Source organism: Pseudorasbora parva, chromosome 3 (genome assembly GCF_024679245.1).
Source record: "Pseudorasbora parva isolate DD20220531a chromosome 3, ASM2467924v1, whole genome shotgun sequence".
Taxonomy (NCBI): Eukaryota; Metazoa; Chordata; class Actinopteri; order Cypriniformes; family Gobionidae; genus Pseudorasbora; species Pseudorasbora parva.
Genome location: NC_090174.1, coordinates 23804539 through 23827961, shown reverse-complemented (window position 1 = coordinate 23827961; position 23423 = coordinate 23804539). Strand labels below are relative to the sequence as shown.

General features: G+C 39.2%; 1 protein-coding gene across 1 annotated transcript in view; it reads left to right on the top strand.

The window, feature by feature from the left end:
• The first annotated feature begins 10210 nt into the window (after positions 1 to 10210).
• slf1 (SMC5-SMC6 complex localization factor 1) overlaps positions 10211 to 23423 on the top strand; it is a 39316-nt gene continuing 26103 nt past the window's right edge. The window contains exons 1-15 of the mRNA XM_067438210.1: positions 10211 to 10476; positions 10643 to 10754; positions 11561 to 11639; positions 12614 to 12783; positions 12867 to 12922; positions 13025 to 13178; positions 14604 to 14777; positions 14949 to 15017; positions 15352 to 15498; positions 17206 to 17372; positions 17460 to 17594; positions 18450 to 18594; positions 19044 to 19191; positions 21063 to 21208; positions 21423 to 21553. Coding sequence (XP_067294311.1) covers positions 10373 to 10476; positions 10643 to 10754; positions 11561 to 11639; positions 12614 to 12783; positions 12867 to 12922; positions 13025 to 13178; positions 14604 to 14777; positions 14949 to 15017; positions 15352 to 15498; positions 17206 to 17372; positions 17460 to 17594; positions 18450 to 18594; positions 19044 to 19191; positions 21063 to 21208; positions 21423 to 21553 — 1937 coding nt within the window. The 5' untranslated portion in view covers positions 10211 to 10372. The remainder of the gene's footprint in view (positions 10477 to 10642; positions 10755 to 11560; positions 11640 to 12613; positions 12784 to 12866; positions 12923 to 13024; positions 13179 to 14603; positions 14778 to 14948; positions 15018 to 15351; positions 15499 to 17205; positions 17373 to 17459; positions 17595 to 18449; positions 18595 to 19043; positions 19192 to 21062; positions 21209 to 21422; positions 21554 to 23423) is intronic.

Genomic DNA, 23423 nt, shown 5'->3' with positions numbered 1-23423 from the left:
TTCACATTCAGTCAATCGCTGCTTAAAGCCTGCTAATGTTGGCCAAATGACGGTTTCCAATAGAGTGGGTAAAGGTCCTTTTGTCTTTTCAGTGTGACAAGTAGTTTAATTCCAATTTACTTATATGACTGCATTTTATCACAAACTCAAATTTAGATTAGAATGCCAATTGATTATTGATAATTTGCATAATAGTTTAACTGCACATTTGATTATTCTATTGAACTCTTTACTCTTATTGTACTTCTTCATTTGGTTACCAATGTCGCGCCAGACGTTTTTACGCAGATCCCACGGTCACAAATTTGCCAGTCCAATCATTAGTCAGAGGTTATTGCTAATGCTTTTTAATAGGCCACCCCATTCTCGCCCCTTATTTAAACGGCAGTTCTGTTTAGCCCCCTACAGTCGCCTATAACAACTTAAAGCTCGAACAATAATCAGAATTTATGGTTAGCACTTCAAATAATGCTGCCCCAATGCTTGCTATTATTTAGTATTTTTATCTAGCCCCTGTAGTAATGTGGCTGTCAGACACAGACGAGGACACAGAGGGATTAGTGCAAGTGCAAGGTTTATTAACAGAGGTTTCGAACACAGGTGATACTTAGAAGGTGGGTGACACTCAGACGACAGATGATGAAGGTGAAGACGATGATGGTGGTGAAGACGAAGATGATGATGATGAAGACAAAGATGGGTACAGATGAGGGCTTCTTGGAAGGACAGGTAGTCAATGGTGGGATCGCTGCAAGACCTGACAAAGGGAGTGAAGGTGAGCCGGATTGATAAAGTGGTGACTGGTGATGGTGCCCAGGTGTTCAGAATGATGGTGATGGGGAACGAGTGGGTGTGGCAGTGACTGATGACTGTGAGGGTGTGACAGTACCCCCTCCTCCACGGGTGGCTCCTGACGGCTGGGACGGGAGGCGATTGGGTCTACCACGGCCCAGAGGAGCGGGTCGGTCAGGGTGGTCTTGGTGAAACTGAGTGAGAAGATTGGGGTCCAGCACATCGTTCCTGGAGATCCAGCTCCGCTCCTCAGGACTGTAGTCCTCCCAATCCACCAGGTATTCCATCCGGGAACCCCGTCGCCGCGAGTCGAGGATGGCTCTCACTCTGTAGACTGATGGGTCCTCGTCAATGATAGGAGGAGGAGGTACGGCACCATCTCCAGGATCTGTGGGTGAAGAAGGGACAGGTTCAGTGAAGGGCTTGAGGAGGAATACATGAAATGATGGTGATATCTTGTAAGTGGGTGAAGGTGAAGGCGGTAGATGACTTCGTTCAGCTGCCTGTCTACCGTGAACGGTCCGATGTATTGGGGACTCAGCTTACTGGAAGGCAGCCGGAGACAGACGCCCCTCGTGGATAGCCAGACCTTCTGGCCTGGCTGGTACCGCAGCATGGGTCCGCGTTTGGCGTCAGCATGGTGCTTGTGTCTCCGGACTGCCTGCTGGAGTTGCACGTGCGCTGAGTCCCAGACCCTCTTGCTCTGGCGGAACCAGTAATCCACCGCTGGGACCTCCGAGGGCTCACCCGTCCAGGGGAAGAGCCGTGGTTGGTAGCCGAGGACACATTGGAACAGGGTGAGCCCTGTGGTGGACTGCTGGAGTGAATTCTGGGCATATTTGGCCCAGGGCAGATTCTGGTCTCAGCTCTCCTGATTCTGGTGGCAGTAAACCCTCAGGAATCTCCCGATCTCCTGGATCTTCCGTTCAGTCTGTCCATTGGTCTGAGGATGGTAACCTGACGAGAGGCTGACGCATACCCCTAGGAGACGGAAGAAGGCGGTCCACACTATAGAGATTAATTGGGGTCCTCGGTCGGAAACGATGTCTTCCAAAAGCCCAAAATGTTGGAAGACTTGGGTAAAGAGCGCCTCCGTGGTTTCCAACGCGGTAGGTAAGCCTTTGAAGTGGATGAGTCTGCATGATTTTGAAAATCCGTCGACAACGACTAGGATACAGGTGAAGCCTTGGGATGGTGGCAGGTCGGTCATGAAGTCGATCCCCAGATGGCTCCAGGGTTGCTCGGTGATCAGAAGAGGGACCAGCTTGCCCTCGGAGAGTCTTCTCCTGCCTGGGTGTCCAGAGCCCAGTGAAGAATAAGCCAAGACCAGAAGGGGCAGAACATCCTGTTGACTTCAACTGGATGTCCTGCTCCCTCCAGCCAGTGTCTCCATTCCTCCAGCGTGAGCTTGATCGCCAGGAGCTCCCGGTTCCCGATGTCGTAGTTCTGCTCCACCGGGGATAGCTTCTTGGAGAAGAAGGCACATGGATGGAGTCGTGAGGGTGTCCCCTGCCGCTGAGCCAGAACCGCTCCGACCCCGGTCGATGAGGCGTCCACTTCGACGATGAACGGAAGATGAGGATTGGGGTGGACCAGGATCGGAGCGGACTGGAAGGCATTTTTCAGCTGGTGGAAAGCCTCCGTGGCTGATGGAGTCCAGGACAGAGACTTGGGCCAGTTCTGAAGCAGAGAGGCGAGTGAGTAGCTGAGCAGGCTGTAATTCTTTATGAAGCAGCGGTAGAGGTTGGTTGAATCCCAGGAAGCGCTGCAGCTCTTTGATGGTAGTGGGCTGAGGCCAATGGGTGATGGTGTCCACCTTCCTCTGGTCCATCTTGACTCCGTTGTTGTATATGATGTACCCAAGAAACTGGACAGTGGAGTCGCACTTCTCGAGCTTGAGATAAAGGTGATGATCTCGGACATGCTCCTCATGCTCCCTCAGGTCACTAGAACAGATGACGATATCTTCGATATAGACGATGACAAACTTGTTTAAGAATTCATGAAATACCTCATTCATGTAATTTTGGAAGACGGAGGGTGAGTTGGACAGCCCATACGGCATCACCCGCTTTATAGTGACCTGAGGGAGTGATGAAGGCTGTCTTCCTTGCGAATGCGAATGAGGTTTTAGGCGCTTCTGAGATCGAGCTTGGAGAAGATGGTGGCCCCACGGAGCTGTACTAACGTGGATGGGACCAGAGGAAGAGGATAACTAAACTTGACAGTCTGAGAATTAAGGTGACGGTAGTCGATACACGGCCGCAAGTCTCCGTCCTTCTTGGCCACGAAGAAAAAGCTTGAAGTGGCAGGGGAGGTCGATGGACGGATTAACCCTTGTTGTAGCACTTTGTGCACGTACTCCTCCATGGCCTTCTGTTCCGGGATGGACAGAGACCCGGCCTTTGGGTAGAGTAGCCCCAGGCAGAAGGTCGATGCTGCAGTCCCATGGCCGATGGGGTGGTAGTTTGGTTGCCAACCGCTTACTAAAGACATCCTGGAACGCCCGTAAGCTGGGTGAATGGCCACGTTGACTTGAGTTTCGGTACTCTCGACTGAGGTGGACTGAACAGGTAATGATGAGGGAACTGATGATGATGACGGACCTTTTCGGCGAAGACGATGAATACAACGATCAAAGCAATTCTCACCCCATTGCAGGATCTCTCCGGTGGACCAGTGGATATGCGGCTGGTGTAAGATGAGCCAGGGGCGTCCCAGGATGATGTCCGCGGTTGACTCCTCCAGCACCATGAACGTGATGGTTTCCTCATGCAGATGACCAACGCGTAGTGTAAGTGTGGGGGAGAAATGGCGGACACGACCTCGGCCCAGCGGTTTTCCCTGAATGTTGGTGATTCTGAGGTCGACGGGACAACGTTGGACGGTTAGCTTTTCTAGGGTTTGCTGACTGATGAAGTTTCCTGCCGATCCGGAGTCGATGAGGGCTTGTGCTGCAACAGATGAGTGGGAATTACAAACATATACTGGCGTCTTTGTAAGGTTTGCCGTTAAAGGAGGTAACTGGATGGTACTCACCACTGGCCGAGTAGGTCGCACGGGGAAGGTCGTCATGCCATGTCCATCTCCCCCACAATACAGGCAAAAATATAGTGAGATCCTGGTGGTTAGATGGTATGAGTCGATCTGCATGGGTTCAGGTGCTGGAGGTGTGACAGATGTTTGAGCAGGCGGAGGATCGGCAGCGGGTGAGGAGAGGCCACAGGCAGATAACCGTTGAGACACGCGGTTTTCTGGATGAGGGCTTCCAAGCCCATGGCGTCCTCGTAGACCACAATGAGTTGCTTGACTTCAGCGAGGAGGCCGTGGCGGATGGCGGTGACAAGGGCTGATTCATTCCATCCGCTCATACAGGCCAGCGTGCGGAAACGCAGTGCAAAGGAACTTGTCGTCTCTCGTTTGCCTTGGCGAATAGAAAACAATTGCTCATGGACAGATAATTTGGCATTTTTTGACCAAATACCTCTTTTAGATGAGTGCAGAAGGTGGTGGTTGAGCCGATGATGGGGGCATTCTTTTCCCATAGCGACTGTGCCCACTGAAGGGCTCGGCCTGAGAGATATGATAAACGCCACCCGGCCTCTCTCGCTGTGGAAGAGGGAACAGGGAACAAGAGAAACCTGCTGCAATCCTCCGCTGCGCCACTGTAGGTCGCTGGCCGGGCCATGGGACTTACGCAGACAGCTGACGAAGTAACGGGTGCCAGTGGTGCAGGTGAAGACACACTAGCTTGCATAGCAGTGGAGGGAGTGTTGTGAACCAGTGAGGACCGCACAGCGTGAACCAGCGTGGTGAAGTGGTGTGGAGTGCGGTCCCCGCCTGTGTCCGAAGAGCTCTGCATACGGTCTGGTCTTCTGTCAGACACAGACGAGGACACAGAGGGATTAGTGCAAGTGCAAGGCTTATTAACAGAGGTTTCGAACACAGGTGACACTCAGACGACGAACAATGAAGGTGAAGACGATGATGAAGGTGAAGAAGATGATGGTGGTGAAGACGAAGATGACGATGAAGACAAAAATGGGTACAGATGAGGGCTTCTTGGAAAGAAAAGTAGTCAACGGTGGGATCGGTGCAAGACCTGACAAAGGGAGCGAAGGTGAGCCGGGTTGATATAGTGTTCAGTGGTGATATAGTGGTGATGGTGCCCAGGTGTTCAGAATGAAGGTGATGGGGAATGAGTGGGCGTGGCAGTGACTGATGGCTGTGAGGGCGTGACAGTGGCTCCATGACAACTTAAGTAAAGTCATGCAGTTAGTCACAAATCTAGAAATCCACCTGATGTGCCCCAATGCTCCATCTAATCTGAGATCTAGTATGTATTTAACCCTTTGCGGTAAAAATGGATGCAATGTAATCTACTAGAGTTAATAATTTAAAAGTAATTCAGAATAAGCTCAAACATAACAATTTATTATTAATCAGGGAAATGTATCAAGCTAATTACATAATCAATTCAAAGATAATCAATAACAGCAAATGCTCTGAAATAAAGAGTAAAAGATACATACCTGACATCAGAAAAATACATAATGCCAAATGTCTAAAAAAGACACTCAGCATTATAGGCTGATCTGACTACAAATCGCCCTGAGCCCTTTGCAAAATTTATTTAAATACCAAGACAAAACATTGGAGGCATGAACTAACAACAGGAATTTGCATTAATCAAGACCGAGTACATGGGTAATTTACACCTTTCATGAGGACAGAAGGTAATTAGCATTTAGACCTTGGGAAAGGGACACACCCTCCATAGTAACAAAAACATATCCTAAAAATAACTCTTAAACCTTTATTATCGTTTGGTTTACCTCGGTGGGGAGGAGACATGGGTGTGAATCACAGGGGGGAGAAGCACTTGTCATGTTTTTTTTTTTTTCCTTCCCCCCAAAGTTTATAACTCAAAAAGTAATAGAGATCTCTCGATTTATTTTTAGATTATTTTTCTTCAACTTTTCTTATGGCATCTTCATATTCACAAAGCTGTGCATGCTTCAATCACAGGGATAAGGAGATCTAAAGTGACTGTTGTTTAGCTTTAATAAGGAAACCATGGCTATTTAGCTGGTGAAATACTTTTATTTAAGTTTTGGGTCATTCCGTGTCAAATCAACCAAATTTCGGAAAATCCGCTATTTTATAGAGGAAGGGTCAAAATTGCAATTTTCACAGGCAAATATGACCTAAGAAAGATGGCAGCATTATTATATTTATTTTTACACAGAGATTGGTAGTAAAATCTGTTGACTTTAGCCATCTTTGTTACATTATAAGCCAACAGTGACATTTCAAAAATGGTGGGAAAGCACTTCCTGATGTTTGCGTGCCTGTAACTCAATAAGTATTAAAGATATTTTAGTATCCTTTAGAGTCTGGTTCTTAAACTTTCCTTTTGATATTTTCATTTTAAAGGCCCTTGATGGCTCAATCCCACAGACATGTTAATGTGGCTTCATGAGCAAATTGTTAAATTGTGCACAGTCACCGAAAACCAAATGTGGTTCACTTTGCACACAGCTGATACTTATTTAATTTAAAGAGGAATGTCTGAAGAATAAACAATGTTTAAACTAGAAATATATCTTGTTCCTCTGTATGAAAATAATTGTATAAAACATAACAGTTTTCAGTGTATTTTTGGTACTAAGGGAGTTACGTTGAGGGACCTTAACTCGCTCTCATGTGTTTAATTTTTTTTTAAATATTTGAATCCGTTTTAGGGATATTTGGAAGATTGGATTTAGTTTTTAACAACTTCTGAAGCTTTCAAATACACAGTATATCGTAACTACACACGTTACCGCGACGTCACTTTATCTATGAGATCGAACCATGTAGGGCCTTAAAAATTAAAGATTTCGAAAGAAAAGTTTCATAAGAACAAGACTATATGGCATTTATATATCTTTAACACTTCCTGAATTAAAGTTCAGAATTGTTTTTGAGAGGTGTAATGTATTCCATTGTTTTGATAGAGGGAAAGAAAATACATTTCTAGTTTCAGTGTTATTTGTTCTTCCAATATTTTTCTTTAAACACAATAACTATCAGTCGTTAACATACGTTTACATTAAATCATTTTGCAGACACTGTTTTACTCAAGGCGACTTACAAATGAGAGCAATAGAAGCAATCAGACAAACAAGGGGAAACAGTACAAGTGTTGTAACAAGTTTCAGAACTGTTAAGTGCTAGTCTTAACTGGCCAGGGGCTGCTGGAAAGGATGAGTCTTTAACCGTTTTTTGACTACTGGGTAAAATGCAACAATTTGGAGTCACATTGGGGTAACAATATCTATGGGACTGAACTTTGAAGGCTTTGAACTTTGGCCTTAAAATTGAAGGTTTCGAAAATAAAAGTTTATCAAAGGTGGGGTAAGTCTTATTTCAAAACCGTTTTAGAAAAAGGACCCGGGCCGAGTGGAATAACAAACTTGTAGCCAATCAGCAGGTAAGGGGCGTGTCTACTATTGATGGTGAGAAGAGCGCTCGCTCTCGCTCTGTGCACGTCATTATTCAAAACACACGAGTCACACATGACGGACATTAGCCGAGAACTAGCCTAATATATGCTGCTTGACTATGCTTATGTGTCACGTTCACTTGTTAGTCCATTTGCGATCGTATTGTGGCTCACTTCAGCAATGATAAAGACCCTTTCATTTCCACACCGTATGGAGCATCTAAATCGCATCACTGTGTGCTTCAAGCATCAGCTCACACAATGTCTCCGACAAGTAAGATACTATACTCCTAATATATGTTTGCTTACTCTTTTCATGATCTATATAACCCTTATCCAGTCATAATTGTAATATGTCGTTAGCTGGACTGTCGTGCTTGTGTTCTATAGAGTTATTCATGAAAACAGTTTGATCGCTATCTCTAATCTTGTCATAATTGTAATATGTCGTTAGTTGAACTGTCTTGCTCGTGTTCTATAGAGTTGTTCATGAGAACAGTTTGTGATTGTGATTGCTATGACTCTAATCTTGTCATAATTGTAATATGTCGTTAGCTGGACTGTGTGCTTGTGTACTATCGAGTTGTTCATGAGAACAGTTTGTGATTTTGTGATCGCTATGACTCTAATCTTGTCATAATTGTAATATGTCGTTAGCTGGACTGTGTGCTTGTGTACTATCGAGTTGTTCATGAGAACGATTTGTGTGTGTTTTTGTGATTGCTGTAACTCTAGTCTTGTCATAATTGTAATATGTTCGTTAGTTGAACTGTCTTGCTCGTGTACTATCGAGTTGTTCACAAGAATGGTTTGTGTTTTTGTGATAGAAGGGATGACTTTTTCATTGAATATTCGACCTGGATTAGATAAACAGAGATTATAGCCATTGCCGTTGATGCCTCTGGGTTTACGTATGTGTGGGGCGGAGCTATCAAAATAGGGGCGAGACCCTTTTGGGGGTGGGGGCGTGTTCGTTTTGGTGATTTGAAATACCAAAAACGGTTACCAGAAAGCACTTACCCCACCTTTAAGAATGAATGGATAATAAGACATAAGAAATGTAATCTTGAAGGGGTATGTTTTATGCAATTAAGCGGATAGGAAAACATTTCTAGCTTTTAAATTATTTGTTCTTCAGATATTCCTCTTTAAAATAAAAAATGTATCAGCTGAGCTGTATGTAAAGTAACAATTTACTCATGGAACCATATTAGTATGGTATCGCTGGGATTTAACCATTGAGGGACTTAAAAGTGAAAAGAATCAGAATCTAAAAGAATATTAAGATATCTTTAATACTTCTTGAGTGCATGCAAACTTGAGCCAAAAAAGTGCATTTTTCTAATTTTTGAACTGTCACTGTTGGCATATAACTGGTTGAGTTGATACGGAATGACAAGTAGCTTATATGTTGGGAAATGCCTAATCTCTGTGTAAAAATAAAATAGTTGTTTTTTAAGTAATTTGAACACCCATGTAAATTGGCTCCAAATTTCAGGTTAAATTTGTCATTTTGACCCCCTCTATAAAATAGTGGAATAATCTATATACATCTGTGACATTTATGTTTTAGCTTGTATCACTATTTATGTTTGTCTTTCTAAATAAAATAAAAATGTAAAAATAATAATAATAATAATAATAATAATAGTAATAAAAATAATAATTGTAATAATAATAATAATAATAATAATAATAATAATAATAATAATAATAATAATAATAACAATAATAATAATAGGCCTAATAAAAAAAAAATATATATTAAAAAAATCTAAATTTTGAGCCAGGGACCTCTGGTTGAGTTGATACGGAATGACAAGTAGCTTATATGTTGGGAAATTCCTCCTTTTGCACATATACGAGTGAATAATTATTTAGTATGGTTTAAAAATGACCACTGAACGCAGAATCGTTTCTTGCTTATGATATATTGCTCTGACCTTGCAGCCTGCACACCTGTAGCTCAAGCATATAACAGGGTGGTTTTGCCAAAGCAATTACCTATTGTACTTCATCACCACTTATGTGCCACTCAACTATCACACACACACACACACACACACACACACACACACACACACACACACACACACACACACACACACACACCAGAATAACTGAGATTAAGGCAAAGTACACAGTACCTTTCCACGCTGTGATTTCAGAGGCTCTTCATCCAATTAAATCCAACAGCAAAGAAGGACTAAAATCCAAGCAGACTTGTCAAATGCATTTCTTTCCAAATATTTACTTGTCATTGCAGTGAAATGATCTAAATGATCTGAGAAGTGTTTGCTATAGCAATCAAATCTAAAAGCGTGGGTCTAATAGTGTCGAGTAAATATAGCAAATGGACAGTCTCATAGTCTTTTCTTCCATTCTCAGCAGACATCACTAATGGAGGGAAACCGCAAGTGTTTTAATGGGATCGTGAGAAAGAGTGTCTTTCATATCGAGTCATTTATATCGATCCACAACATCAGATAGCAGACAAAAAGTGCCGTATAAGATTAAAAGGCTTTCAGATGGTTAAATAACATGCTGTCAAACTCGCTTACGGGGATGAATATATAACTGTTCAGCCGTCTCATCCGTTTGTTTATAAACACGTGTGATGACGTGCTGCTATGTTTCTCAAGCGCAAAGCGTCTCTGACAACCAACCGGAAGCATATCCGAATTTCCGTGTTACGGAGCGGACTAAACCACACAAAAAAAAAGAAGAGGTAAGCGCTTCCTAGTTAAGGTTTTAATTTCATTCGCATACGTTGTTTTCACCTCGGAATTGACTAATTTCTAATTTTATTTGTATAGATTATTTGTACTAATATTTGTATAATTACATGCGCCACAAAGTGTAACGTTAGACATTAATATTTAAGTGAATTTGAACATAGTGGCCACCCCTCACGATAAAATATGGTCCGGCTTCATACTGCACGCTAGTTTTGAAGTGCAACTAAACTATGAAAAATGAAAGAAACCACGAAACAGGAACATATCTAAACAATGTAGTTTTACAGTTAGTGTTTCATGTTTGTCGTGTTTTGTTTGTGGTATATATCCAGTACTGAAGGTGTCGTTCGATATAATGCGAATGGCTAGCAGTGATATTTGGCGCGCTGCTGTGGTTAGAAGCGAGGTCAGACCCTATAATTCGTCATATAAGAATTATTGTACTGATTTCCGTTTCAGGTAAGATATAGAAACATTGCACACATCTAATTTGTGAAGCAGTTGCGAGTTTTCCTTTCTGTAGTGTTTGTTAACAGCCAATTCCAATAAATGTAATGATATTTGAAAGCTGTCTGGATAACTAATTTATGATGGATATTAGTTCATATAATCTGTTTTTCATTAGGATGGTAAACGATACATATATCTTTCAAATTTCTGGTATCAAGAACATTTCCCAGAAAAGACAGTTACTCCAGGGCATCAAACTGCTGGGAGGCAGATATATTGGGGGATCTGTAAGTATATAACTTACACCAAATATTACATAATTTCTTACCGTTTACCATAAATTGTGACAACCAAATGAATAAAGACATCTGCTCGACATATTATATTGTACAACGGCCCTGAAATATTTCGACGGTTTAGGGTTTGTTGAAAATATCAAACCAAGTGTAATTTGTTTTAAAGAAAGTACACACAAGCTAGCACACCTATGAAGACAAATATTTATCACGTGTGTTATGTTTTAAATATTAGTTTTAAATATCAATATACCAGTTATTTAAAAATAACTGGGGAAAATATAGTTCTGTGAAGTTAGTTGTAAGAAAGGCATTTGTTTGCAGAATCTACTCGGTTTGATATATATTTTAGACAGTAATTTAATAACAAGTTTAAGTGAGGCATAATAACCACTCAAAAGTGCACTGCTATATTATACAGCCTTTGTATATTGCACACTAGCCCACCTTCTTCTCAAACATATGTCTTATGGTGCATGCAGAAAATGATAAAGTGTTGGTGATTAGCCTTGAAAAATGACTCTAATTGCTTCCTGATGCTAGTGTATTTCGGACTGTTTAATTTTGTCCTTGCCCTCAATACCATCTTTATATAGTCACAGATTGTTCTCTCTACTAATTGAACCCCTCATGAGAATAAACTCAACCTCTAAGTTCTTGACCTTTTATAAGCTATCTCATGGTAAGGTTGTAGACCAGATTAGTAAAGTGACTTTATACGTCAAATAAGAAAGATATTTTTTGTTTTACATAATATAAAGTTAACATTATTTCAATGCCACGTGTTTGTCTTCCAGGAATATAAGGAGGCAACAACTCACCTCATTGTCCAAAAAGCTTTAGCAAGTGAAAAGTTTCTCGCAGCCTGTGCTGGAGGTCTGTACGTCATCTGTTTAATGGATTATAAAATTAATTTGTTGACGTTTTACAGGAATGGTCTTATTCATTTTCTGTATGCTTTACCTGCGCTCACCAAGGCTGCATTTAATTAATCAGAATACAGTAAAAAAAAAAAAAAAAAAAAAATATATATATATATATATATATATATATATATATATATATATATATATATATATATATATATATATAAAATAATAAAAAAAAAAGTGATATTGTGAAATGTTATTACAAATTAAAACAACAAATTTATTCCAAATATAACAAATTTAATTTATTCCTGGGATGGCAAAGGTGGATTTTCAGCATCATTACTCCAGGTTTCAGTGTCACATGATCCTTCAGAAATCATTCTGATTTGCTGATCAGGTAACATTTTTTTTTTTTATCAATGTTGAAAATGGTTGTGGTGCTTAATTTTTGTGGAAATAGTGATACTTTTTTCAGTATTGTTTTTGTATTAATAAAAAGTTCAATGAATAGCCTTTATTAAATAGAAATCTTTTGTAGCATGTGGTCACTGATATTAATGCATCCTGGTGGAGAAAAGTGTACATTTCTCTCTTTTTTTTATTTTTATCTTGCTACAATTGATAACATTGTTTCCACAAATTGTTAAGCAGCAAAAGCTGTATTCAACATTGATAATAATAATAATAATAATAATAATAATAATAATAATAATAATAATAATAATAATAAATGTTTCTTAAGCAGCAAAACAGCATATTAGATTTGATTTCTGAAGACTAGAATAATGTTGCTGAAAATACAGCTTTGTCATCACAGGAATAAATTGCCTTTTTAAAACAATTAATATAATAAGTAGTGTATTTTACTGCATTTTTGATGCATAAGTGAGCATAAGAGACTTCTTTCAAAAGCATACAAAAATAATAATGTTCGCAAACCTTTACTCAAACTGTGATTGTGCTTTCTATTTGTTTCAGGGAAGTGGATAGTCACCCCAGAATTTGTTCTGGACAGTGCGAATCAAATGGCGTGGCTACAAGAGACTGCATACGAGTTAAACTTAACTGCGCTGACCCCTGAGATACCCAATCCACTGAAAACATGGAGAGAGAGGGTGGCTAACGGTGCAGTGTCTGGAGCCTTTCAGGTGAGCCTCACTATATCGTTAACTCGCTTAGCAAACAGCTAAAGGAAAATAAGCATGTTTGACATTTCCCTTTCCACCTGTAGGACTGGGTAGTGCTCACTGACATTGATGATCCAACGAGGAGGAGTATGTTTGTCAGGTCAGGATGTGCACATGCTTTGGACCTTCAAAAATGATTCTTTGCTGGAGGCTCATGTTAAAATTGCTAATGGGAATTTTGCAAACCTCTTTTTGTTTGCAGGATATTAAAAGCTGGGAGAGCTGTTGTCTACACAGACTGGACAAACTCAAATGCTGTAACTCACGTGTTATATAAAAACACATCCAATGATAGAACCAAGAAGTGTGGAATCCCTCACTATAAAATCAGCTATGTAGTCAAACACCTTTTTGGGGTAAAGTAACTAACTTTTTTTATTGTATGCTTTTTTTTCAAGGAGTAGTTCATCCAAAAGTGACACATTTGTCATTGTTAAATCACCATCATGTCATTCCAAACCTTGTGTGTTGTCAAACTCCACAACAGGCCCCATAAAAATGTGTTCCTATAACTCATCTGATTCTGCATGTTATGGACCTAAAACTTTGGGGCAACGTGTTTTGATGTGCAAAGGTTTAATGCCTATGGTGCTAAACAATGCTTTGGAATATTGCAGTCAAGTCAGGTTTTAGTACTTTTTGTGGTGTTTTTCACCTGGTCACTGCTACACTCTTAGAAGAAAATAACCTTATAGAACCTTAAAAGGTTCTATCCCCGCTATGTACTTGGAACCCCTAAAAGGTTCACTGCTTTTCTTACTTAGTATTTTTGTCTTGTTTCTAGTCCAAACATCTAAACATTCTTAAAACAAGAAGTATTTACTAGACATGCAAAAGTAATTGTCTTATTTTGGGGAAGAAAAAACTCAAAATTAAGAAAGTTTTTGCTAAGATAAGAAATGCATTTTTTTTTTTGCTTTGCAGTGTTCATAGAACCCTTTTTAAGTGCCAAAAGGGTTCTTTCTTGTCATTATAGAACCCTTTTAGCATAAAAGGGTCTTTGGAGTATACTTAACTATACTTCTATATATAACCTTTTAAGGGTTCCAAATAAGGAGGGCTGATAGAACCTTTTCTTCTAAGAGTGTATGTCACATGTTTGTTGTATTGAAAAGAACAGCATCCCATCAACATTCTGCAAAACATCTCCTTATGCTCCACTGAATAAAAAAAAGATACAGTTGGAAAAACATGGGGAGAAAATGGATATTTTTTACCTAAACTTAATTTTTCTCTTAAATCTAACTAAATTAGACGTAAAATATTTTCTTATATATATATATATATATATATATATATATATATATATATATATATATATATATATATATATATATATATATATATATATATATACATGGCAAAACGTGATTTATTTTATTTCAAATGATTTCTGTTTAAAAAAAAAACCTGAAAAAGATTAATTTTCAACATAAATATTAAGCAAAACAACAGTTTTTACCATTGATAATAATAAAAAATGTTTCTTAAGTATCAAATTAGAATATTAGAATGATTTCTGAAGGACGATGTGACTGAAGACTGGAGTACTGCTGAAAATCCAGCTTTGCCTTCACATGAATAAATAACATTTTAAAATATATTAAAATAGAAAAATTTTCTTTTAAATTATAATAATACTTTACAATATTACTGTTTTGCTGTGTTCTGGCCAAATAAATGCTTTTTTGGTGAGCTTTTTTTTTTTTTTTTAGAAAATATAATTTAACTTTTTATATCCGACCTTCAGCCTTTATTTATTTGCTGTTCGTCTTTTGCAGCATGTTTGCTCTGAGTTACACTGGTCCTGTAATTTAGAGTCCTTCGACGGAGAAGAGAGCTATGAAACAGCCGCCCAGGATGCTGCTGTCACTGACGAGCCCATGGATGTCACTGATGACTTTTCACATAAAGAATTAGAGGAAATGTTCAAACAATACATCGTAATAATGGAGGTCTAATATATTTTTATTCTCCCCATCCACTTTTTGTTTTAGTACATTTATAAATCATTCTGAAACATAATTATGGCTTTCACAGATGGATTTTGGGCACAAATGAGAAAGTTGTCACGGTTTTCTCTGTAACCACTATAAAGTATGACCTTACATGACATCTCATTTCAGCAACGGAAGAAGATGCTTTTGACAGTCCCAGAGTTCTACAGCTACTACACACCCAACCTGCCTGTTCAGGTATTCAAAACTTTTCAGCACATCTTTCTGCCATACACAAGCTGTTAAAGCGTTTGACTCATCAAGAGGATTGGGTCATTCAATTTCCTGTGTGTCACATAAAAGAGTAATAAACGGAGGGCTCATCGCAGCCAGGTCACCTTATTTAGGCAAATCCGTTTGATCGGTACACTCATGATTGGCATACCCATTAAAGAAATTTGCAATGCGTCTCCACTGGTTTCTCAAGCGGAAATGTCCAAACGCTCTCATTTGACACTGACCCTGAGAACACATTATCATCACTCATCTTATTTCCTGCATGTCTTTCTTTCTCTGTTTCTCTAATACTCAGATTCCAGTGGTAGATTTTAGCAATGTGCATAGCTTGGTGGAGTGTGTCTTCTTCCCTCAAGCTCTGGAGGAGCTCCTGGGGTCCCTGCAGCCTGGAGTGAAGCCCCCAGCCCTGCTGCTCCAACAGCTAATGCAGCACACATTGTGTGTATGTATAATAAGAGCTATTCAGAATCCCAGAGGTCCTTATAAAGCACTGTTACTTTGAGTTGATATTACCTTTCTTAAAAAGCTAAGTGTACTACTTTCTCTTCTTTAAGGATGTTGTCAGAAGTTGGGTTTCTGTTCATTTATGTAACATATAATAATATCATTTATAATAACTGATTTTTTTTACCAGCTATTAAAGACCTATTCACACAAAGTGAACATTTAAATGACATGATGTTAATGTTAACATTGATAACAATAGTAAATGTTTCTTGTGCATTAAATCAGCAAATTAGAATGTTTTCCGAAGGCTCATGAATAAATTAGATTTGAAAATATATTAAAATAGAAAAGTTATTTTCAATAAATATAGTGTTTTACAATATAACAATTTTTGCTGTCTTTTTGGTTTAATAAATGTAGCTTTGCTGAGCATCAAGTTTTTTGGATAGGGGGACTTTTTTTCCAAATCTTTTGCATTCTCTCGCAAATATATTTACAAGGGAATGCAAATAACGCCCCTCTGGCAGTGTTTCAAACAGCTCAGTACTTTAACAATGAAGCAGTTCATAGAGTTATTTTGAACTTGGGCTTCTGTATGAAGAATACGGTCAATTTGAGGAAAATTAGGTTGTGGCTTGTTGTCTATGTTAAAGATGTGTCATTTTGTGTTTTAACAATGTTTAGCTCAGGAGTTATTGATCCAGGAAGTTAAAATCTGTGAATATATATTTACTGAATTCATTGAGCTAAGCACTGACTGTATTTCCTTATGCAAAATCGTTGCGAGGGAATGCAGAGTTTTTTGGGTAATGCAAATATCTTTGCAAGGGAGCCATTGACTGTTAAAAAAAAAAAAAAATTATGAACGTAGTGTCCGTGACGTCAGGCAGCTTCTCACTCCTGCATAATTGATAATGGGCAAAGAGGTGGGACATGGCTGGAGCTGAGGTGACGAGATGACTAAACAGAGAGCAGACAAACGACTATCCACCTGTCACTCAAAATGGCCACGCCCTTAATTATGCAGAACTTTTAGGTTTTTTATGTAAACTTATGAGTTATACAACAATTAACCCCCTCACAGTTATTATGAAGGGCAAAATTATCCGAATAGACCAAAACCACAATTTGTACCAGGATGTAAACATGTTTTTTTTCTGCTGTAATGTTGGGCATTTTAACAATGAGCTTACTGAGATTCTACTCCCTTCTGGAGCCTTTCCCTAGTGGCCAGTCGATGAATTGCAGTTTAAGTCACTTATTAGTCACCGTATTGGCTTCAAGAGAATCTGGGGAAGGCTGCCGCTTGGAGGGAACGCAAAGTTTCTTGGGGCAGTGTAAAAGTTTTGCGAGGGAATGCAAAAGATTTGAAAAAAATATTAGTATTTTGTTTATAATGAATGTCTTTTTAAAAACATACCTATACTTTTAGAAATGTTTACTATGTTGTCTCTTTGTTGTCATTTAATTATAATTATATCAATAATACCTGGTATGGTTTTATGTACCATACCTGGTATTGGTATTCTGTATAATACCTGGTATGGTATTATATTAATAATACTTGGTATGGTATGGTATCAATAATACCATACCATTATGCCACCACTAAGGTTTGTTTAATCATCTGAGCTCCTCATCATCTGAGCTTGTCTGTACCTCCCCTGTTCCGGGTTGACCAGTGTTGCTCTCTTCCTTCTAGGGCGATGCAAAACCATTGTACCTCAGCATGTTTATCACCGTTCTCCACAGTATCCTGCGCAACAATCCTACCTGGGGTTCTCCCGCACACACAAAGTACTTCCTTCAGGTCCTCCAGTGTCCAGAGTGTAAGGGCGGCCTCTGGTCACTTCTTGAGACATCAGTTCGGTATGAAACTGTCAATGTACCTGTCAGAACTGCTATAAAGCAAACAGAGTTTCTCTCAGTAATGCAATTTTATCTGATTTATTCAAGAGTGTGTCTGGCAAGCGAACCCACCTGTCACTCACTGCCAAGCCCACCATCCACTGAGTTGTTTCGTCTCCATTGTAACCTGCAGGAGTTCTTCTTGAGACTCTTTCAGCTGGAGCTTCATGCTGCTAGCACAGGGTGAGCACCTGAGCTCTGTTCATCTCTGCTTCAATAAACAACAGCTTGTTGATATTCTACATGAGCCCAAAGAAGAGAAACTGCAGTTATTTTTCCACCCCTCCACAAAATAAACACAGACAAAAGATGTCAAATGGAATATAAACTAAAACCCAAACTGTAGCTGCTTGGAGTTATTCTGATGTCTTACTGTACTCCTTTTTGTTTTGAACATTTTTTTGAAGGAGGCACATTGTCTTTTTGGTAGAAAAGTTAAGTAACCGCGTTAACTGTACATAGATTATACGTTATACATTCATCCATCGGATGAAATGTTAAACCGAGGTCCTGACTCTTTGGTCAATAAAAATCTCATGGCACTTCTCCTAAAAGAGCAGGGGTGTAACCCCGGTGTCCTGGCCAAATTCCCTTGATTGGCCCTTACCAATCATGGCCTCCTAATAATCCCCATCCCCTGAATTGGCTCTATCACCCTCTCTCCTCTTCACATATCACTGGTGTGTGGTGAGCCGTTGTACTGTGGCTGCCGTTGCATCATCCAAGAGGATTCTGCACACTGGTGGTGGTTGAGGAGAGACCCCTGACATGAGTGTAAAGAACTTTAGGTGTACAGTAGTATTCATTCATTCACATTAGCAACATTTCCTTATTATGGCCATACGTCTACGTGTGTGCTATATTGGACAGAATTATACATTGTATATTTAATAGATTACCTTTTAAAAACTGCATACATTTTATATAAACCCTAAAATGTTTTTGAATGATTTCAACATAACAGATCTGTCAATGTAGCCTAGTTGCTGTGTCTACATATTAATATCTATGGCAGTAACCCTGTCTTACTCTGTGCAGGAGGTCACCCGGAAGCAGTCGGGCATCTGTTCTGTACAGCACCTTTTGGAACATGTGGGAGAAGTCGACTCTGACCTCCAGGGCAGTTCAGCAGCTCAGCAGGCTGCTGATCAAGACTGTACTGTGTGCTTTCAACTCCACTCAGGTGGGAGTCTTTCAGTCATCTACGTGATAATGATAGTCTATCATAGTACTTATTGTTGCTTGATTTTAAGTGGTTCCTGATGTAACCCACTCCCAGTAACATTAAGTTTTTTTTGTTTTGTTTTTTTTGCTTGTCATGCCAGTTAACTCTATTATTATTATAAATGAAGTATATTTTATTGCTGATGCCATGATGCCACTTCTGATTGTATATTTAACTGAAATGTACTGCTGTTAGAAATGTATAAAATATACAAACAATTATTGTTGTGACATATTGTGTTGTGATCTAGGCGCTAACAAAGTAAATTTAAGTTTTAAACAAATATTTTTCATATTACACCAGACCATAGTATGCCAAGAGATTTCTATGTTTAATATAACATTTTGTTGAGACATGTCCATTCCAAATGCTTCATCAGGCTGAGTTTACTGTGTGCTTGTGTGTAGGAGTGCAGGCTGGGAATGTCGGTCACTCTGCAGGAGATTCTGTTTGTAGTGGTGGAGTTCTGGGCTCAGGAACACAGTCCTCTCAACAGCAGCCTGGTGGAGAAAGGCTTTAAAGATCTGGCTGAACACATTGCCATACTGTCCCAAGGTATCCCATAGTGTAGTGGGAAACTGGTAAAATCGCTTTTTATAAATATACACTTACCGGCCTCTTTATTACACCTTGCTATTACTGGGTTCGACCCCATTTTGCCTTCAAAACTGCCTTAATTCTTCATGACATGGATTAAACAAGATGCTGGAAATGTTCAGAGATTTTAGAGACCATCTGAATGTTACTGCAGAAATTGAGACTCATCAGATTTCAGTTTTCCAATCTTCTATTGTTCTATTATTCTATTGTCCAGTTTTAGTGAGCCCTTGTAAATTGTAGCTTAAGTTTCCTTAGCTAACAGGAATGGCACCCGATGTGGTCTTCTGCTGCTGTAGCCCATCTGCTTTAAAGATCCCGTTCTTCGCGATCCCATCTTTCAAACTTTAGTTAGTGTGAAATGTTGCTGTTAGAGCATAAATAATACCTGTAAAATTATAAAGCTCAAAGTTCAATGCCAAGCAAGATATTTTATTTAACAGAAGTTTCCTTTCAAAGCCTACAGCGAACGGCCGGTTTGGACTACACCCCTGCACTTCCTTCTGTAATGACGTCACTAGAACCGTTTGTTGACTAACCCTCCGTCCACAAGAACACGCAAAATAGAGAGCGTGGTCTTGTTGCTCTCCCAAGTGGAGAAGAGCGCACATTCAGCGCTTGCATCTCCACGTTATGGTAAGAGGCGAGACCTTTCCGGGCAAAGTGCGCTAAGCTGCTGTCCAATCACAACACGGGAAGCGCTGGCCCAATCAGAACTCGTTACGTATTTCTGAAGGAGGGACTTCATAGAACAAGGAAATCATCAGGCTGTTTTTAGGACAGAGAAAACAGCGGTGGACAGATAAGTAAATTGTGTGAAAAATACATTTTAACACGTGAAACATGAACTCATGTTATATTGCACACTGTAAACACAATCAAGGCTTCAAAAACACACAAAAAACGGGACCTTTAAGGTTTGACGTGTTGTTCATTCAGAGATGCTCTTCTGCAGACCTCAGTTGTAATGACATACTGTTTTTGAAGTACTGTTGCCTTTCTTTCAGCTCGAACCAGTTTGGCCATTCTCTTCTGACCTCTGGCATCAACAAGGCATTTTTTGCTCACAGAAATGCCGCTCACTAGATATTTTTTCTTTTTTGGACCATTCTCTGTAAACCATAGAGATGGTTGTGTGTGAAAATCCCAGTAGATCAGCATTTTCTGAAATACTCAAACCAGCCCGTCTGGCACCAACAACCATGCCATGTTCTAAGTCCCTGAAATCACCTTTCTTCCCCATTCTGATGCTCAGTTTGAACTTCAGCAGATTGTGTTCACCATGTCTAAATGTCTAAAGCTTAGGACATACTCTGCAAGAACAAAGAAATTTGTTCGTTTTCTTGAGTTGGCAAAAACAAGAACAAAGTTCTTCTGGCCAGTACATTCCATACTTCACAAGAAAAGCATGTGCTGAACAGCTCCGTTTCACCACATTGACACCGCCCACTTTAAATGTCTTACCAATCACACAATAGTTCTCATACACCGGCAAGAAAAAAAGGTCTGCTCAGACGATGTGTCGAACTCCCAAACCAGGGCTGCCAGAACAAAATTATGTAAGTTTGTTAGCAGCCCTGGGAGCAAGAACTTTTTTCTCTGTTCTTGTGGAGTATGTAACGGCCTTAAATCAATTGAGTTGCTGCCATGTGATTGAATGAGTAGATGTTTGCGTTAACAAGCAATTAAACAGGTGTACCTAATACAGTGGCTGGTGAGTGTATATAGCAAAAGTGATTATTCATAAGTTATTATATATTCATTGGGAATTTACATTAAAGATTTAAATAGCGTAATGGCTGTAAGAACCTTCCTGTCTTCTTACTTAGACCTTCACTATGACATGCTGAAGGAGGTGATTCCAGCCATTCGCTCCACAAGGCTCCGGATGTTCACTGCAGACGCCATTTACAGAAACATCTGCTGCAGCAGGGGCTTGCTCCTCAGCTCTGAACCACTCTGCTTGCAAAAAATTGTAGGTTTTATCTTGTTTAATAACTTTTATCTTGTTAAATAATGTTTAATAACATTAACACGTAGATCTTTAATGACTACAATTTTATTTGCAGCACATTTTGACTTCTCATAAGTATGCATTCATCATATAACACAACACAGTAGAGATGGAGAAAAAGTTTGAGAAAAAAATATTTTAAGATTATTTTTTTCCTCCCTGTGTCTCTTGCCAGGTCTCAACCTACCTCAAAGCTCTAGGGAACTTGTGTGATCGAGGATCAGTCCAAACACTGAAGGGACAGAATGACAGAACAGAGATGAATCAACCGTCTACCAGCAGTGCTGCCCATGTTCCAGGCTCAGAGTGAGTTTCACCTCTGCCACATCTATCTGCTCATACTGTTGTCCTCCACACTCAGACTACAGATCACAGAGCAAAAGAGAAAAAGCAAGAACACGTTTACTCTTTTTTTTAAATATTTGTATATTTTTGATGAATAGAGTAAGTACCAGTGTTTACTTTTGTAAGATGTTTCGCTGTAAAATCACAAGAATTAATAGGTGTCATTTTCTACATCCTTGTACCATCAGAGCACATTTTGAGATAACCACTCCACTTACATCACTATAAGATCCTCTTTATGTCTGCATCCATACGTGTATGACAGAGCCAGAGAGTGCAGTAGGTGCCTTTAATTGGACAATTTTCTGCCATTATGGGGCATTAGAGGGGTTTAAGATGGCTAATGGAGAGAGACAGGGTGCTGTCATGCTCTGTTGGGGCAACCTATGATGGCAGCAGACCACCAGCCCTGTTACTGTTAGTGACATGGGGGTAATTGGGCCTGTGTGCCTCTCATATCACCTCAATCAACTGCTGCTCATCTGCATTTTTTTCCCTACAAGCTTTATCTTAGAGAAACTATGGCTGATTTTAAATCTAAGCTCAGAATAGTGTTGTTGTCAACTAAAACTAAAACAATTAAATCGTTTTTTTAAATATTTTAAACCTAAAATAGAATATAAATATTGGATAAAAAAAGAAAAAAAGTTGAATTACTAAAACAAAACTTAAATAAACATAAATTAAAGCTAAATAGAAATATGAATATAATACATTAATAAATAAATAAAATATCGCAAGCACATAACCAAAATTACAAAAATGCAACATAAAATTAAAATGAAAACAGATGATATAAAATTAAAAGGACTTTTAAAATATTAATTAGTTGTCATGTTTTTGAAAGTGTCTTTTATGCTCACCAATACTATATTTATTTTATCAAAAATACAGTAAAACATTCATGTTGCAAAATATCGCAAATCAAACAATCTGTTTACAAAATGTTTTTATTTTTATTTTTTATTACTCCTGTGATGACAGATACATTTTCAGCATAATTATTTGAAAATAATTATAATATGCTGATTTCCTGTTGAGGTAGATTTTGTTATTATCATCATCAATGTTGAAAACAGTTAACAGTTCTGTGGTAATAAAAAAATAAAAGCTGACTGAGAATAGTTAGTCGTTTTTGCTCTTAAAAAAGGGCTCAACAATGAGGATATGTTTTGTTGTTCTACAGTAAATCAGTTTTCACTTGACCTGCCGGGGTTTGTTTGTTTTTGTTTTTTTACAAAATGTGTTAGTTTGTCTACTTCAAGGCATGATACATTGAAGTGATACAGCTGTAATTTTCATAATCCCTTTCGCTACAAGACACTGGCATATGGTGGAAAACATTAGGCAACAGATTTGTTTATAACATTCATTCAGCCCTTTCTAAGTGATGCTTCTAAGATTTCTGCTCCACATTGATTACGTAGTCTAAGTCATCTTGATTTTCGGAATCATGTTGTCATGTTTGACAGTGTGTTGTCATTGAATATTTTAGGTCAGCAGTGGTCACAGAAAGAACATTGTGTCCTCAGTGCACACAGTGATGTTTACTCCTCACTAATAGGAAACTAAATGGCCATGTGTCTGTGAGAATGTGGATGTTTGTACTGTTCTGCTGTGTTAAATTGTGCCTTGGTTCTGAACAATCCAATTACAAGGGAACAAGAGACTCTTCATGTGGATGCAGGAGCCTTTATTCCTCTGACAGCAGTGTCCAACAGGCCACTCACAGCCTGGCTTTAGTATTATTATTTGTTCTGTATTTTAAAATTCACTTTTTGAGCATCATCTTCAGTCAAATCTTTGCAAGAATTTAAGAAAAATTCAGCCC